The sequence below is a fragment of the Metarhizium robertsii genome, assembly GCF_000187425.2.
Source record: "Metarhizium robertsii ARSEF 23 chromosome Unknown MAA_Scf_2, whole genome shotgun sequence".
Lineage (NCBI taxonomy): Eukaryota > Fungi > Ascomycota > Sordariomycetes > Hypocreales > Clavicipitaceae > Metarhizium > Metarhizium robertsii.
In genome coordinates, this window is record NW_011942160.1 from 1133420 (window position 1) to 1146863 (window position 13444).

The 13444-nt window shown below is 54.4% G+C and overlaps 6 protein-coding genes across 6 annotated transcripts; 3 read left to right on the top strand and 3 right to left on the bottom strand.

The window, feature by feature from the left end:
- Positions 1-2528: 2528 nt before the first annotated feature.
- MAA_06064 (regucalcin) lies at positions 2529-3509 on the top strand (the record flags this gene model as incomplete). The annotated part of the gene is made up of 2 exons (XM_007824062.1): positions 2529-2992; positions 3047-3509. The coding sequence occupies 2 exons, from the start codon at positions 2529-2531 to the stop codon at positions 3507-3509; spliced, it is 927 nt and encodes a 308-aa protein (XP_007822253.1).
- A 1111-nt stretch (positions 3510-4620) lies between these two features.
- Positions 4621-6288, bottom strand: MAA_06063 (uncharacterized protein; the record flags this gene model as incomplete). The annotated part of the gene is made up of 2 exons (XM_007824061.1): positions 4621-4752; positions 4852-6288. The coding sequence occupies 2 exons, from the start codon at positions 6286-6288 to the stop codon at positions 4621-4623; spliced, it is 1569 nt and encodes a 522-aa protein (XP_007822252.1).
- A 199-nt stretch (positions 6289-6487) lies between these two features.
- Positions 6488-7068, top strand: MAA_06062 (N-terminal fungal transcription regulatory domain-containing protein; the record flags this gene model as incomplete). The annotated part of the gene is made up of 2 exons (XM_007824060.2): positions 6488-6620; positions 6692-7068. The coding sequence occupies 2 exons, from the start codon at positions 6488-6490 to the stop codon at positions 7066-7068; spliced, it is 510 nt and encodes a 169-aa protein (XP_007822251.2).
- A 94-nt stretch (positions 7069-7162) lies between these two features.
- On the top strand, positions 7163-8598 carry MAA_10797 (uncharacterized protein; the record flags this gene model as incomplete). Its single annotated transcript, XM_011412716.1, has 2 exons — positions 7163-7288; positions 7378-8598. The coding sequence occupies 2 exons, from the start codon at positions 7163-7165 to the stop codon at positions 8596-8598; spliced, it is 1347 nt and encodes a 448-aa protein (XP_011411018.1).
- A 368-nt stretch (positions 8599-8966) lies between these two features.
- MAA_10798 (uncharacterized protein) lies at positions 8967-10358 on the bottom strand (the record flags this gene model as incomplete). Its single annotated transcript, XM_011412717.1, has 1 exon — positions 8967-10358. One exon carries the CDS (start codon positions 10356-10358, stop codon positions 8967-8969), a length of 1392 nt encoding a protein of 463 aa, XP_011411019.1.
- Positions 10359-11860: 1502 nt separating this feature from the next.
- On the bottom strand, positions 11861-12730 carry MAA_06061 (ATPase, F1 complex, delta/epsilon subunit; the record flags this gene model as incomplete). The annotated part of the gene is made up of 5 exons (XM_007824059.2): positions 11861-11893; positions 11960-12138; positions 12179-12392; positions 12529-12558; positions 12629-12730. The coding sequence occupies 5 exons, from the start codon at positions 12728-12730 to the stop codon at positions 11861-11863; spliced, it is 558 nt and encodes a 185-aa protein (XP_007822250.2).
- Between the last annotated feature and the right edge of the window lie 714 nt (positions 12731-13444).

Genomic DNA, 13444 nt, shown 5'->3' on the forward strand with positions numbered 1-13444 from the left:
CATGACACCGGGCCTGACTCACCACGACGTACCCTACGTATACGGTTTTTTTTTTGGAGGGTTTTAATATCAATTGACCCGTACGCCATTCCACGCCGTCCGCCCATTGCCAATAAGATGACAAGGGAAACAAAGACGGCCGGCAGATCGCATCTCACACACACATACGGAGTGCTGCACGGAAGGAGCCTACCCATACCAATCATATACTCCGTACTTTGGAGGGAGTAGCAGTACTACTGCTTTGTACGGAGTAGAGAATAGCGGCGTATATTTGATGGCTCCAATGCTGCTGCCATGCAACACGCCCCTCCGCATGGCACGGATACAACCTAACCGCATATCATCACCACCGCCAGCAGCCTGCGATGCGGTCTAAGATCGGAGAACCTACAGAGGCAAGATTGTACGGGGCCGCCCCCGAACTCGGAACCTGTCATGCATCAGGAAAACAAGTGTTGGTTTAGATGCATCCGGTCGCGATTACGGAGTAGTTACGTTGGTATCGCGGCCTGTGCAAATCCGGGAGCCGAAATTATCATTTCCATTACTCTGGTTCGCTTGCCAACCTGTTTTTCTCACTGGGCCGATGGAAGATTAAGATGTAGTACTACTACTACGTACTGCTACTAATACTTAGGAACGCCAAGTATTTCTCTCGGGCTGGCTTTTGCGCCCTGCGGATCGCTTAGGACAATTAGCAAGGCGAACAAGTCGGGACAACGTGTCTTGCTTGCGACATACAATAACTACGGAGTACTGTAGCGTCGAGTGTTCCTCCAGAGCAGATTCAAATTGACTTCATATCGAGGCCATCTGTCTTATGGCTTGCATATCATCTGCAACTAATGCCTTTCAGCCTGACATCGCTCGTAGTCAGTGTTCGGTTGGTTCATGCAGGCCCCGCTTGTGATCCGATTCTGATGAGTCTCGTTTGGTCCGTCAGCTCATCTCTCCTCTGGCATAACTGACAACAGATCTGGCTGTTCCTAGTCCGGCACCAGACCACGACTGGCCTGACCATTTTGGTAGACAGAGAAACAGCCATCTTGCCAAGTCAGGACACAGAAACCTATTAGAGCGGCCTGTGGGCCAGCTAGTGCAGTGGAGATGTATCTGTCTTCGGTCTCTTTCGGGCCCAGCTAAAGCGCAAAGAAAGCAAATACAACCAGCGGTGCGGCCGAGGCAGCACGAACCAACGCTCATGATCCGCACACGATGCCTCCGGTTGGCCTTCGCGATATTGGTGTTGTTGGTGCCTGATGTTGTGTTGGTGCCACGCATTGTGAATGCGAAGGTTCCTTACTATGTGCTCCATAGAGTGGAATGCCCAACTTCCCAAGATACTCCGTAGCCGTGGCACATTGGCTAGCGCCACAAACCGCACCTACATACTACGACGTTGGCGACGGATGGCAAACCGACCACTCAAATTCTGCATTCCGATGCGTTGGCTGTGATTTGTTGAGGGGGGTTGCTCACGGCTGTGGATAAACAGCTCGTCAGTGCCTAAAGGGCCGTTCCGTATTCCCCGGTGGCAAAAATGGGGCGAACGACGAGTTTCAGCAGCACAACGGCGAACTCCTGGGCAAAAGCAGCGGTCAGCAAGGACAGCGGGACGGGAAACGGGTCCTCGACCTGATATGGACCCCTAGGCACAGGGAGCTGAGCAACCCAACCGCATTGAGAGACATCCACGTGAATTGGTGTACCTCAAAATGCTTTGGTCAACTCTCGCCGTACTTGGCCATTACAGACAACAAATCAGGCAAGACGCTGGTGCTCACCGTCGCCTCACTCACCTTGACACATGGTAGCGACCAGACTGGACAACGGCTGCCGTGTGAATTCGGAACCAGGTGGACGAGCAATGCCACGCGACTGGAATGTAGGAGTCGAATATACCTCATTTGCTGGCACAGCGGCATCTCTGTCAACGAGTTCTGGTAGGCCGATCCTCGACCATGCGATTACTAGCAAGTAATAGAATGGTGCTTGGGAACGCTTTAGTTGTCCTGCCCTTTGCTTGAATCGATGTCTAGCGCAGACGTCAAGTCACACAACTACCTAGGTACTTATAGAAAGCTTAACTTTGTGGCCGCCTTGACATTGAGCTCAGTTACAATTGTCGAGGGCAGCCTATACGGTATATGCGGATTCGATTGTGCGTGAAGAGAGAGTATCGCGCGGTAGGTAGCACAGCCCTACCAACCTATTCAACGCACCCGCCTCTCTGGCCTATATGTTGGCCGAAAAGTTGCAACTATCATTGTTGGAACAACAGAGAAGGACAGCCTTATGTCGTGGGACCGGCCAATCTCTCAATTCGGGTCGAGCAACCACACACGACAAATTACCCCACCACCACAACCACGACCAAAAAGCCCACATCATCTACTCCGTGCCGCCGTCCAACTTGGCTCCTAGGACTACGACTTGCGTCTCCTTGTGCACCGCCCTCTGAATATTGCTGCTGAATGCACACAATCGCGGCAGCCACAAGATACACTTTCCAGGAGGCGAAAAAAATGCAGCATTGGACAGTAGCCACTCCCTGGCTTGACCTCCACTGCTCCTTGGCGGAGGGACCATTTTATGAGAAAGGAACCGACTCTCTACGATTTGTTGACATCAAGAAGAAGCGTGTGCACACAGTGTCCCTCAGCAGGGGCTTGTCCTCATTACACACCATCCAACTTGATATTTGTCCGACGGTAACTGCTGATATCGAGGGAATCGACCCGAGAGAACGCATCCTCCTTGGCGTCAAATATGGCTTGGCAGGTCTTGACCGGGAGACGGGAGCATACGAAATGCTAGCACGGTTCAACGACCCGGACAACGAACGCTTGCGCAGCAACGACGGAGCAGCCGATCCCCACGGATTATTTTGGGTTGGCAGCATGACGGACTTTGGGCAGGGAGAGTTCCGGCCAGAAGGTGAGCTCGTTGACTGCCGCTCCCGTGGCTGCCAAAACCAGAACTGGCCGCTGTGATATACCCTAACCACGACATCTTGTCACGCAGGTTCTCTATTCCGGTTTAGCAAAGACGGGAAAGAGGAAATGGTCAAGGGTCTGACGATCCCCAACTCAATAGGCTGGTCTCCTGACAATAAGACCATGTACTACACTCATTCCAAGGCTCGTCAAATTTTTGTCCTCGACTACGACACCGTCTCGGGTGCAGTTTCCGACCACCGACTGTTCTACAAGCACCCCACATCCGGAGAGCCGGATGGGTTTCGCATCGATGTGGATGGCAACTTGTGGACCGCTGTGTACGGCGAGAGCAAAGTGCTCAAGATCAATCCTGAGGGCAAAGTAATAGGGCAGGTTACTCTGCCGACGCGCAACATTACCTGTGTGCAGTTTGTCGGTACCGAACTGATTATTACATCCGCGGCAGATGAAGACGGTGAAGACAAGACCAGCCGCGACTATGGCGGTGCATTATTTCGAGTGGACGTAGGGACAACCGGGCTGGAGCTGTTTAAGTTTAGGATGTAAAAAAAGGAAGAGGGAGGGGAGAGAGGGATGGAGGGAGGGAGGAGGGACGAGAGAGAGAGAGAGAGAGAGAAGAGCAAGGGTCCCTAGCGACCTTTAGGGCTAAAATAAAGCAAAATAGACATTTCACATGGCATACATCACAGACACGGGGGGTTCATCACTTGATGAATAGAGAGAGATGCATGATAGCTTGAATGCTCTGCCGAACTACGGAGTAGACTGGGGTGTGATGGCATGTATGAAGTTGCACAGCCGCTGTTGGACTTGATGGCCCCAAATGACGCCTTTTCCTTCCATCTGATGTCCCGACATGGCCTTGTCTCGTATCTAGCCCATCACACTGGTACACGCATTGCATACATATGTACATAGACATAGTCCATACATGCATGGATGGACATGCATCCAAGCACGTTTCAATCAATATCCCAACGCCAAACCAGGCTGCACCTCAGCCCAACGACGGCTCAAGGGCGACGAGACTGGACTGCGATGCCGCGGCGCCCCCGTCGTGCCATGGCAAAAAATCCCTGTCCTCCCCAAGACGCACAGGCACGAACCCAACCACCCCCGGCCCTATTTCCCCGGCCGTATCCTGCGCACCCATCCACGATGCAGACGAGACACGGCCATGAACGGTTCGTGAGTGATCGGTGTAGGATGTACTCATGTCGGTGTACAGTGGAGCCCATGGAGGGGGGTTTTCTTTCACCGCTGGAACACAGAAACGCACCTGTACATATAGTCGACATGCCGAGAGGGCCTGTGGACGCTCGAAAAACCTTGCGCGTCGCATGCGGTGTATCGACATGTACGGGGTATTTTTTTTTTTTTTTTTTTAAGTATCTTTCTTGAATCATACGGTGTAAGGGTTTGCGGGATAACAAGCCCCTGCCCCTGCTGTAAGGCTGGGGGAATGTGACGCGTCATAATTTTTCACCCTCGTTGCGGTGACGAGACATGATCAACAGACAGGGAGAGGGAGAGCGAGAGGGAGAGAAAGAGAGCGTCGTCTTGCCCAATGTCACTGTGACAAAAGCATGGAGTACGAGCCTGGCGTCTATGTGTACCGCTTGACACGGTTTATTGTTATTATTTTTTTTTTTTCGTTTCAACGACCTTGCAGGTGAGTGACCAGGCTGGCTATCGAGATGCCCTTGGAGCGGCACCGCTCGAGGTGCTGCGCTGCGAGGGCGAGCTCTTGCTCCGAGGGCATGTTGACAATCATCATGTACAGGATGTTCTAGGCAAGAGAGTTACTTTTGTCCCCATAATTACATCTAGGTTGTGCCCAGCAGAGGAAATTGTCTCTGTGGGTTTTTTTTTTTTTTTTTTCACGTACCTTTTTCAAAGCCTTTTTGACGAGGGCCCCCGGCGTAGGGAGCCCGACTGGCCCGAGCCGAAGGACATCTCGGCCCGTGGCGGCCGCGTCTCGCCGACCAGCCGGACACGGGGGCTGCTGCCAGCCGGCCGCCTGTCCCTGTCCTGGGTCTAGGTAGGCCGGGCTCGACGGCCGGTCTAGCTCTTCTCTGCCGCGCCCCATGTCCGGCGGCGTGATGTAGCCGCCCGTGATGAGGGACCGGAACGAGCCGCTGCACGCCGGGTGGTTCGGGTCCGCGAACCGGGAGGTGAAGCTGGGCGCCGGCCCCTTGACGAGCCCGCTCCCGCCGTGCTTTCCCGCAAACCGCGCCTGTGCCCGCTTGTCGTAGTAGTCGGTGATGTACCTCTGCGCGCGCTTCATCCTCTCCCCCGGGGTCCCGGACGCCTGCGGCTCTCGGCCGCACACGCCCTCCTCCAGGCACGGGAAGATGAGGGGCGCGGACGGGGGCAGCTCGGCCTCGCAGGTGTGGCCGCTTGCTTCGCGGAAACGGTGCTGGAACCTTTGCAGGCTCGTGCTGCTCGCTGTGGAGGCAATCGCCGCCGGCACGTTTGCTCCTCCGGCCAGGCGGCGGCCGTTGCCGTCGTCTCGGTCGTCTTGGTCGGGGCTGTACGTCATGATGATGCAGTAGAGGCCGCGGGGCGTGAAGACCTGCTCGTTTGCCTTGTCCAGGAACGAGTTGGTCCTGGTTCTATTCTGGACGTCCTTGGCGGCCATGATGGAGACCTGGATGGCGATGCCGACGAGCATGGGGAAGTGGGGGATGAAGCTGAGTCCTATGGACGCGAGGTTGATTGCGTCCAGCCACGGGGATGCCTGGGTAGACTTGTCAAACGTGGTTATAAAGTCGAGAAACATGTCTTGCGGGATTCCGCATGGTCCTAGACAAGGGGCGTATGCTCTGATGAAGCCACGGGATCGAGTCTTGGGTCTCTTTTGGGGAAGAATGACTGGTTGGGGGAGCTTGGATTTGGTGAATGCCGTGCTGTTCTCCGGGGCAGGATATCTTTCAAGGAAGTCTTCTATGCTTTGGAGGGATTGGGCCGGCGTCGTTTCCTCGGTGCTTCCGTCGGGGGTTGTTGCGCGTTCGGCGTAAGGGGGTGGACTCAACTCATCTTGAGCCTCGTCCAACTTCCATAGTTTTTCATCCTTGTAGTCGTCACTGAGTTCGTGGTGGGAAAGAGGAGGTGTTGCTGCTTCGTCCGAGGATCCAGGAGATGGAGGCATGTATGAGGGAGGCGCCGCGTCGACAAAAGGACCGGCTCTGCGCAGCCTCTTTCGCTCCTTGTACGAGGTTATACCTTCTGACGCTAAGCCTATGCCACTAGCAATACTCTTGACAAGATATCGCTTGACCGGCTCGAGGGGGCCAGGGCCTTGGTTGGTCTTGGCTTCAGACATTGGCGTGGATTCAATGGTTCGTCAAGCGAACAATGAGTGAGGGCTTGGTGAGTGGAAAATATGAAATGAAGCGTCTGGTGTGATTTAGATGTACTGCCGTTATATTATACACTAGATAGAGAGAGAAACTTGATTCCTCGACATCATCTACAGTATATATATATATATTCATATGTCTGCGTCAACACCACCTCCAGCCATGTCCAACTGTTCGACTCGACACCTGGTCTCCCATGTAAACGAGCACGAGCACGAGCGCGAGCACAACCAAGCGAGCAGCATTCATAAACCATACCACCCCATAGCCCAGATGCAGCTACTGCCACGAACTAGTATGTAGTAATATATCCAACATGCGACTCGTTCCCCTTCCCGAAATGCCATAAACGATAACGAACAAAAGGATACCCATTCGGGCAATTTGCGGGGTTCGAGTGGGCCGCTTTCCATCCCATTCCTGTCAGCGCTCCACCCGATCGCACCTTCCCGTCACACCAACTCCCCGTCAGCCCTGCGGGGCCGGGCCAAGCAAACATTCGAAGCAACGGCCCCCTCGCTCGCGGCGTCACCACCACGACGAACATGGTGCCTCCTTTCCAGCCCGGAATTGAAACATCTCGATTCGGTATTTGCCGTCCTTCTAGACTCCTTTCCGAGTTTCTCCCGCCATCTCCCATGTCCACTGGAGGGGTTCGCACCGCTCCCCCGGTGTTTCATAAACCTCCCCCGCCCGCTTTCCCACCTTCGTTCTCGTTCAAACCACTCAGCTCGAATCGCTAGTTTCTTTTTTTCTTTCAACCGCACATCTTTCTGAGACGAGGGAGGTTTAACACGGCCCATAAGTCACTGCAGACGATAGCGTATGCAGGCCAAGATGGACGGTGGTTCCGCGTGCGCAAACGGCCTCGAGTCCATGCAGCCGGGGCAGAAGCGGCCAGCCAAGCTATTTCACAAAAAGTCGAGGACAGGCTGCCAGCGATGCAGAGTGCGCCGCGTCAAGGTGAGCCTTTAGAAAATTCCATCAACAAAAAAAAAAAAAAAGAAATACAACATGTCAACTCAACCAGGCCAAAAACGCCGTGCGTCTAGTGCGACGAAGCGAAACCGATATGCTCAAACTGCACCCGCCTCCATCTGAACTGCCTCTACGACCGCGTCAAACCAGCTGACCATGCGCCCCCTCCTCCTCTTTCATCACCGTCGTCGTCGTCGTCCCCGTCCGCGGCGGCCAAGGAGACCGCAGACCCGGGGAGCGCCGCGGACCCTCCCGAGTCCGAAGCCCGGCGCATGCTCGAACTCTCCCTCTTCTACCAGTACCTGTCGGAGACGGGCCCGTCCATCGCCGTCGACGAGGCCTCGCTCCCGCTCTGGGCAGACAAGGTGCCCCAGCTGGCCCTGGGGTGCAACGCGCTGCTGTACTCGCTGTTCCTCGTGGCGGCGCTGCACCGGGCCAAAAAGTCCAACGGCGCCGGCGGCGAGTCCGGCTCAGGCTCCGGCTCCGGGCCCGGGTCCCTCGACCATCACGCCAGCGCCTACCTCGACATGGCGGTGCGCGAGCTCGGCCGCGAGATCGAGCACCTCTCGCCGGCCAACGTCGACGCCGTGTGCCTCGCCGCCAGCGTCCTCCGCATCTACACCTTTGTCCGCCTCCAGGAGCGCGAGCTGCGCGACGGCGACGGCGAGGGGGCGCCCTACGCGCCGCCCACGTCGTGGCTGCGCATGACGGGCACCAGCGCCGCCGTCTTCCGCCGCTCCGCCGCCATCACCGCCATGGACCCGGGCTCTATCGGCATGCAGATGGTCGGCCTGGTGGCGGACCTGCTCGGCGAGGGCGAGCCGCGCCCGCTCGAGGGGCCGCTCGCCCATCTCCTGCGCCGCCAGCTCGCCCACGAGCTCGACGAGCCCTGGGACGCTGACGTCCGCGACGCCTACCTCTCCGCGCTCAACTGCGTCGCCGCCGTCTGGGCCGCCATGCTGGATCGCCGGCCCCCCGGCAGCGTCGCCCGCCGCCTCGTCGTCTTCCCGCTGCTCGTCGACGCCCGCTTCGTCGACATGGTCGACGAGAAGAGGCCGCGCGCCCTCGTCGTCATGGCCCACTACTTTGCGCTCCTGGCCATGCTGCGAGGCTTCTGGTGGGTGGGCGACGCCGGTCCCAGGGAGGTGAGGGCTATTGCGAGGCACTTGCCCGCCGAGTGGCAGGCCTGGTTGCGGTGGCCCTTGGAGATTCTCAAAGATCAGATCGTCTTTACCCATGATATCGAGGTCGATAGGCTGTCAGAGTACGCCGCCGGGCTAAGCCTGCACATTTGAAATAGAGACGCCGCTGTTTGTCGAGTCCATGTATGGATTGGATGGCGTGTACCACCTCAGCCTGAATTAATACAACTAATCAACTACCAAACTATCTAATGGCAACACCTCTTTTCCCCTTGCCTCCGGGGTCCTACTCCTCGTCACTTTCCCTTGTATTCGCGCCCATGGAGATCTGTGCTGACTACTAAATCATCCCTATGTCTCATGTGAACAACGATCGTCAACCCTTCAATTCCCAATTCGTCTGCTGCAGTTGCCTCAAGACGAGGAGGCACTTTCTCTGCCCACTTGTTGCTTGGCTCGTATGGTTCCATCATGGCTTCGGTACCCGCCATTTCGTTTCCCAGATCCCTGTCTCTGCCCCCCTAGTTGCAGGAATGAGACGACTCTGGAGGCTTTCGACACGTGTTTTCAGTCTCTTGTTCTTCTTTATCAAATACGAGGCCTCTATTCAATGGCAAAGGTACTTCATCCGCATCCCGGTTAACCCGTCTTTCAATATCCTCTTGGACTCTCTTCCAAGCTAGCGAATGCTCGATGGCCCGAACACTCAATCTCGGTTCTGTAAACGGGTCTTCCATACTATAATTGCTCTTGTGCGTGTGGCCGGAATGGCTGTCCCTGTGGCTACACCTTCCAGACGTTCCACCCTTGGCTGTAGATGGCTTGCGTAGGGTTGGATTGCAAGACTCACAGAGCGGGCTTCTGCGGGAAGCCCTCGGAGTGGTCCTCTCAGGTTTCGTCAGACTACTTCGCCATTCTGATACTGGCGTGCCCGCTGGTATAGTTTTAGAGGGAGATACTTGTGCCGGTTCATCAGTCTTTCTTGAATCCCTTCTCCACTCGGATGGTGTAGAGCAAGTACTCCGCGGCTCGATAAAACCCACAGCACTAGAGACTTTTCGAAGGGAGGGTCGAGACCATGGTACTGAATTCGGAATCAACAATGGCTTTTCCCGTGGCGACTGCCCGACCTTCTTGAGAATGGGCCAAGAATCTGGCCCTGTGCTTGGAGTTTGTGGTCTGGGACACAAATGTGTATTTTGCCTGTGGCGCTTGTAACCAGTCGTGCTTGGTAAGTCTGTCCCAGCCCGGTTTGTGTCACGTTGATCATCTGGCAAAGCATCTGGGCTACTTGCATCTGTCCCATGGGAATGTAGAGTATCGGCACCGAAAATGCGGCTGTTTTCATTAGGCTCCTCGCCGCCGCTCGATCGTCTAGGTGTTTGCGGGCTGCTGCAACCAATATCCTCAACATTTGAAACATGCTTGTTGGATGGTAGCTTTAGACAAGTGCGAGGCTCGCAAGGTTTGGCCTCTTTTGTCACTGAAAGTGAGTCGTTGGGGCTCAGCTTACTAGAGCTTGGAATCGTAAAGATCGAATGGGTACTATAACCCCTTACGTGTGCTTCCTCTGGTCGGAGACGGCTTGTGACGGCATCTTGCTCAATGTCATGGGAATTGAACACCATACCAAAGGCATATTTGGAATCTTCACTCAAATCATGCAAACGTGAGTGGCGCAGCTGCTTCGTCGGAGTTTCCATGCTGGGCTGATCTCTGGCGACAACGCTCCTAGGACTTGTTGAGACATCACTGCCACAATCCAGTTCGTCTATGGCAGTGGAAAGATGCTCCCTGAGATATTGGGCCTTGTGGAGGTCTTCCGCATGTCGAGAAAGCTCGTCGAATCTTCTTTGCAAGTTAACACTCAAGACGCCTTCTGGCTGGTTCTTCTGGACTTTTGTCGCATTCATTGGGGCCGAACAACAAAGACTATGCGTCTCGGTGTCAGGACCACGGCTATTCTTTTCATCCAGCTGTCCTGGGCTAGATTCCTCAACAGATTCACTAGCGGATCTATTTCTGAATCGGCGCGGTACACAATCCGAGAGCCGTCTCGGCCGTCTAGCTCGAGCGCTTGATTTCGTAATCTGGGGGGCCGACGAGGGTGTTTTGGACAAACGATCAGCCAAATAAAATGGGTTAGTTGTAACAGGTCCTCGCTTTGGTGTTTCCTTTGGTCTTTCAGGACTGACTACAGGAGTCAAGGTCGATGCTCCGTCGATTTCTGGGCCGTCGGGGTGCTCACTATGGAGTTGGACAGACGTCGACTTTTGTAATTCTCCCGCAATACTTGACCTCCTGCAGGCCCTTTCAGAGGCACACTTGTAGCAAAAGTCATGCCCACACTTGGAACACTGCTGCTCATACGAAAGGACCTCTCCACAGGAATGGCACAACTGCAATGTCTTGTCATGGGAAGCTTCAGGCTGCCTTTTCCGACTCAGAGACAGTCCTTCTGGCCGCGGGACCCCGTACGAGTCGAAAAGTGCCAAGGCATCTTGGACTTGCCCAACTGCATCCGGGTGGGACTTCTCGTCTAATGCACCGTCCGTGTTGGAAGACGCCAATGCCCTAAACACATGTTAACATGTACTACATCATCATTGCCTATTTCCAACATCTAACAGTAAGCCATCTGAGCAACTCTGACCGTGCAATGGCAGGCTTTCATCGGAGGACGAGCCACGGGCCGTCCTGTGTACCACATTATAGCTATGTCTTGCTAGGGTGCGTCCAATAAATGTGTGCTCGAGAGAAACTGATGGAATATCATGGCTGATAATATTTCGAGAAGCCGGGGTAGCAAAATGCGTGTCCGCTCGACGACCCTATCCGAGCTTTCCATCGTCTTGCGCTTCGTCCATGCTAGATTTTGCGTGTGCCACGGCTGGCTGACAGCGCGCGATAGATACGAGTTGCTGTATACGAATGCCCACAAAGCCAAGAGGCGCAGAGTGGCACGCTGTGGCGTTGTTTCTGTGAGAAAATAATGAGTTTGTATCGAATATGTTGGTGCTAGTTGTTAAGCAGTGTGCCATTAACTTTTGGGTGGCAAAATAAAATACAAAATTGAAGCGGATGCAGCGACAGTGTAATGTGCCCGACATGCCTTACCAAGGGACTCAAGATAAACATGAAGAGCACGCGGCAGAAGTAGTATGCATTTCTGAGGCAGAGTCGGAAGGACCGGGTCTGTGTATCTACCCAGCAACAATTGAGGCGAGGTCAGGTGGAAGGAGCATATCGACCAGTGAACAAAAATCAACACGCAAACATAACAGCCAGAGTCATTTTGCACAAAAGGAATATGATTGATGGATAGCCGCACCACAACTGGTATTAATTGTCTTGGTCCGATGCTAATAATTGTAGAAAAAGGGTGATGTACATGAGTTCAGACAAGGGACGCCGTCTATTTCACATGGGCAGCAAGAGTCTCAAGAACCTGCCACGAGTTAGTATGCAACTCAAATCCCAACGCGAACAATGTTGTTGGTTGGTAACAACGCACCTCTAGCTCAATCTTAGCCTCAGCAATATCCTGCTCGCTTCCGCTGCCGCTGGCAACCTTCTGGGCCTCGGCAATACCAGCTCGGACCGCCTCGGCGCTGAAGTCCTCCAACGGGTAACCCTCGATAGCGTTGATGCTCATGGTAGAGTTGGGCTGAACGGTGGCGAACCCACCAGCGACTACAATTCGTTGTTAGCCCATGTCCTGACACCAACTTACTGGGCCAATGCTCTCCGACCGGTGTGTCTAAATATCGATGAAGAACGGGGCGCCACATACGGAAGAATTGCTTAGACCCAGCGCTCTCCTCAACCACCTCAACAATACCAGGCTTGAGCTGCTCAATGGAAGGAACGTGGTTGGCCAAGACACCCATTTCACCAGACTCGGCGGGGATGTTGACCTGAATAACGTCCTGGGATCGGTAGATGGACTATAGGAAGAGTTGCGTTAATTAGCCGTATTCCGATTTCTGTCGCGCGGGCGGGGATGCCAAAGGAACGGGCTCAGGGCCCAATTGCGCATTCATATTATTCGCAATCGCTTTTTCTTCATCGGGGACTTCATACCTGGTGAGGCAGAGACAGAGACAGCTTGATCTGGAGAAACAGGTTAGTTATGCCTCATGGGGTTCGCGATATTTCAATGCTTTCGGGGTTCGGTTTCTACCTTGTCGGGAACGGCCTCAGCGTAGGTTCTCCGCTGGGCGACAGCCCGAAAGGCTGCAGGGCGAGCTCGAACAGCCGCACGGGCGAGGCGGAGGGAGTTCATGATGAATTGGAGGGGGTGATTGAGATGTTAATTGAACGTGAGCTCAAATGAGGTCCTCTGTAACGATTCTTTACCGGGACGCCAGGCTGTTCGGCTAGCGGGAAAATCCGACCGATCCTGTCACGTGTGTGTGCACGTGACTTATTTGGTTTCATCCCGAGGTGCGATCTTGAGTGTTGTCATACAGCAAGCAACAGCGGGATGACACTTGGTCGATCAGTGCCAAAATCACGTCTGTTTGAAGGCTATATGGATGGAAATGTCAGTCCGTTTTGCATGGTGGTATTTTGAACCAGTATTGCAGCTTGTTGGAAAGCATGTGGTACGTGTGGGAAGCAGTATCTAACTTATAGCTTACCCTACACCAAACCTTCTGATATCAAGACCGTTCCGTTCACCCATTCGACTCTTAGATTTGCTGGCACTTGGGCGATCCTTTTCCTACGTTGTTCAGGCCATTCATGGTCGTCGCACCTCAACCTCTTGAGTTACTCACATCCCCTTAGCCATCAATGTACCGATCATATGGCGGACCTTTGAGTGTAGGGTATCTCGAAAATCGTTCTTTAAGCGGCGCGTAGATCCCGCTTCGGCACTTGGGGACTGACGCGTTTGGGGATGTCGATCTTTACAACAACGCCAAGAACATTCCCCTAGTGGCGGCGACCAAATCCATGCGACTGGGGAGATGCTGTGGGTTATCCTTGTGTAAGA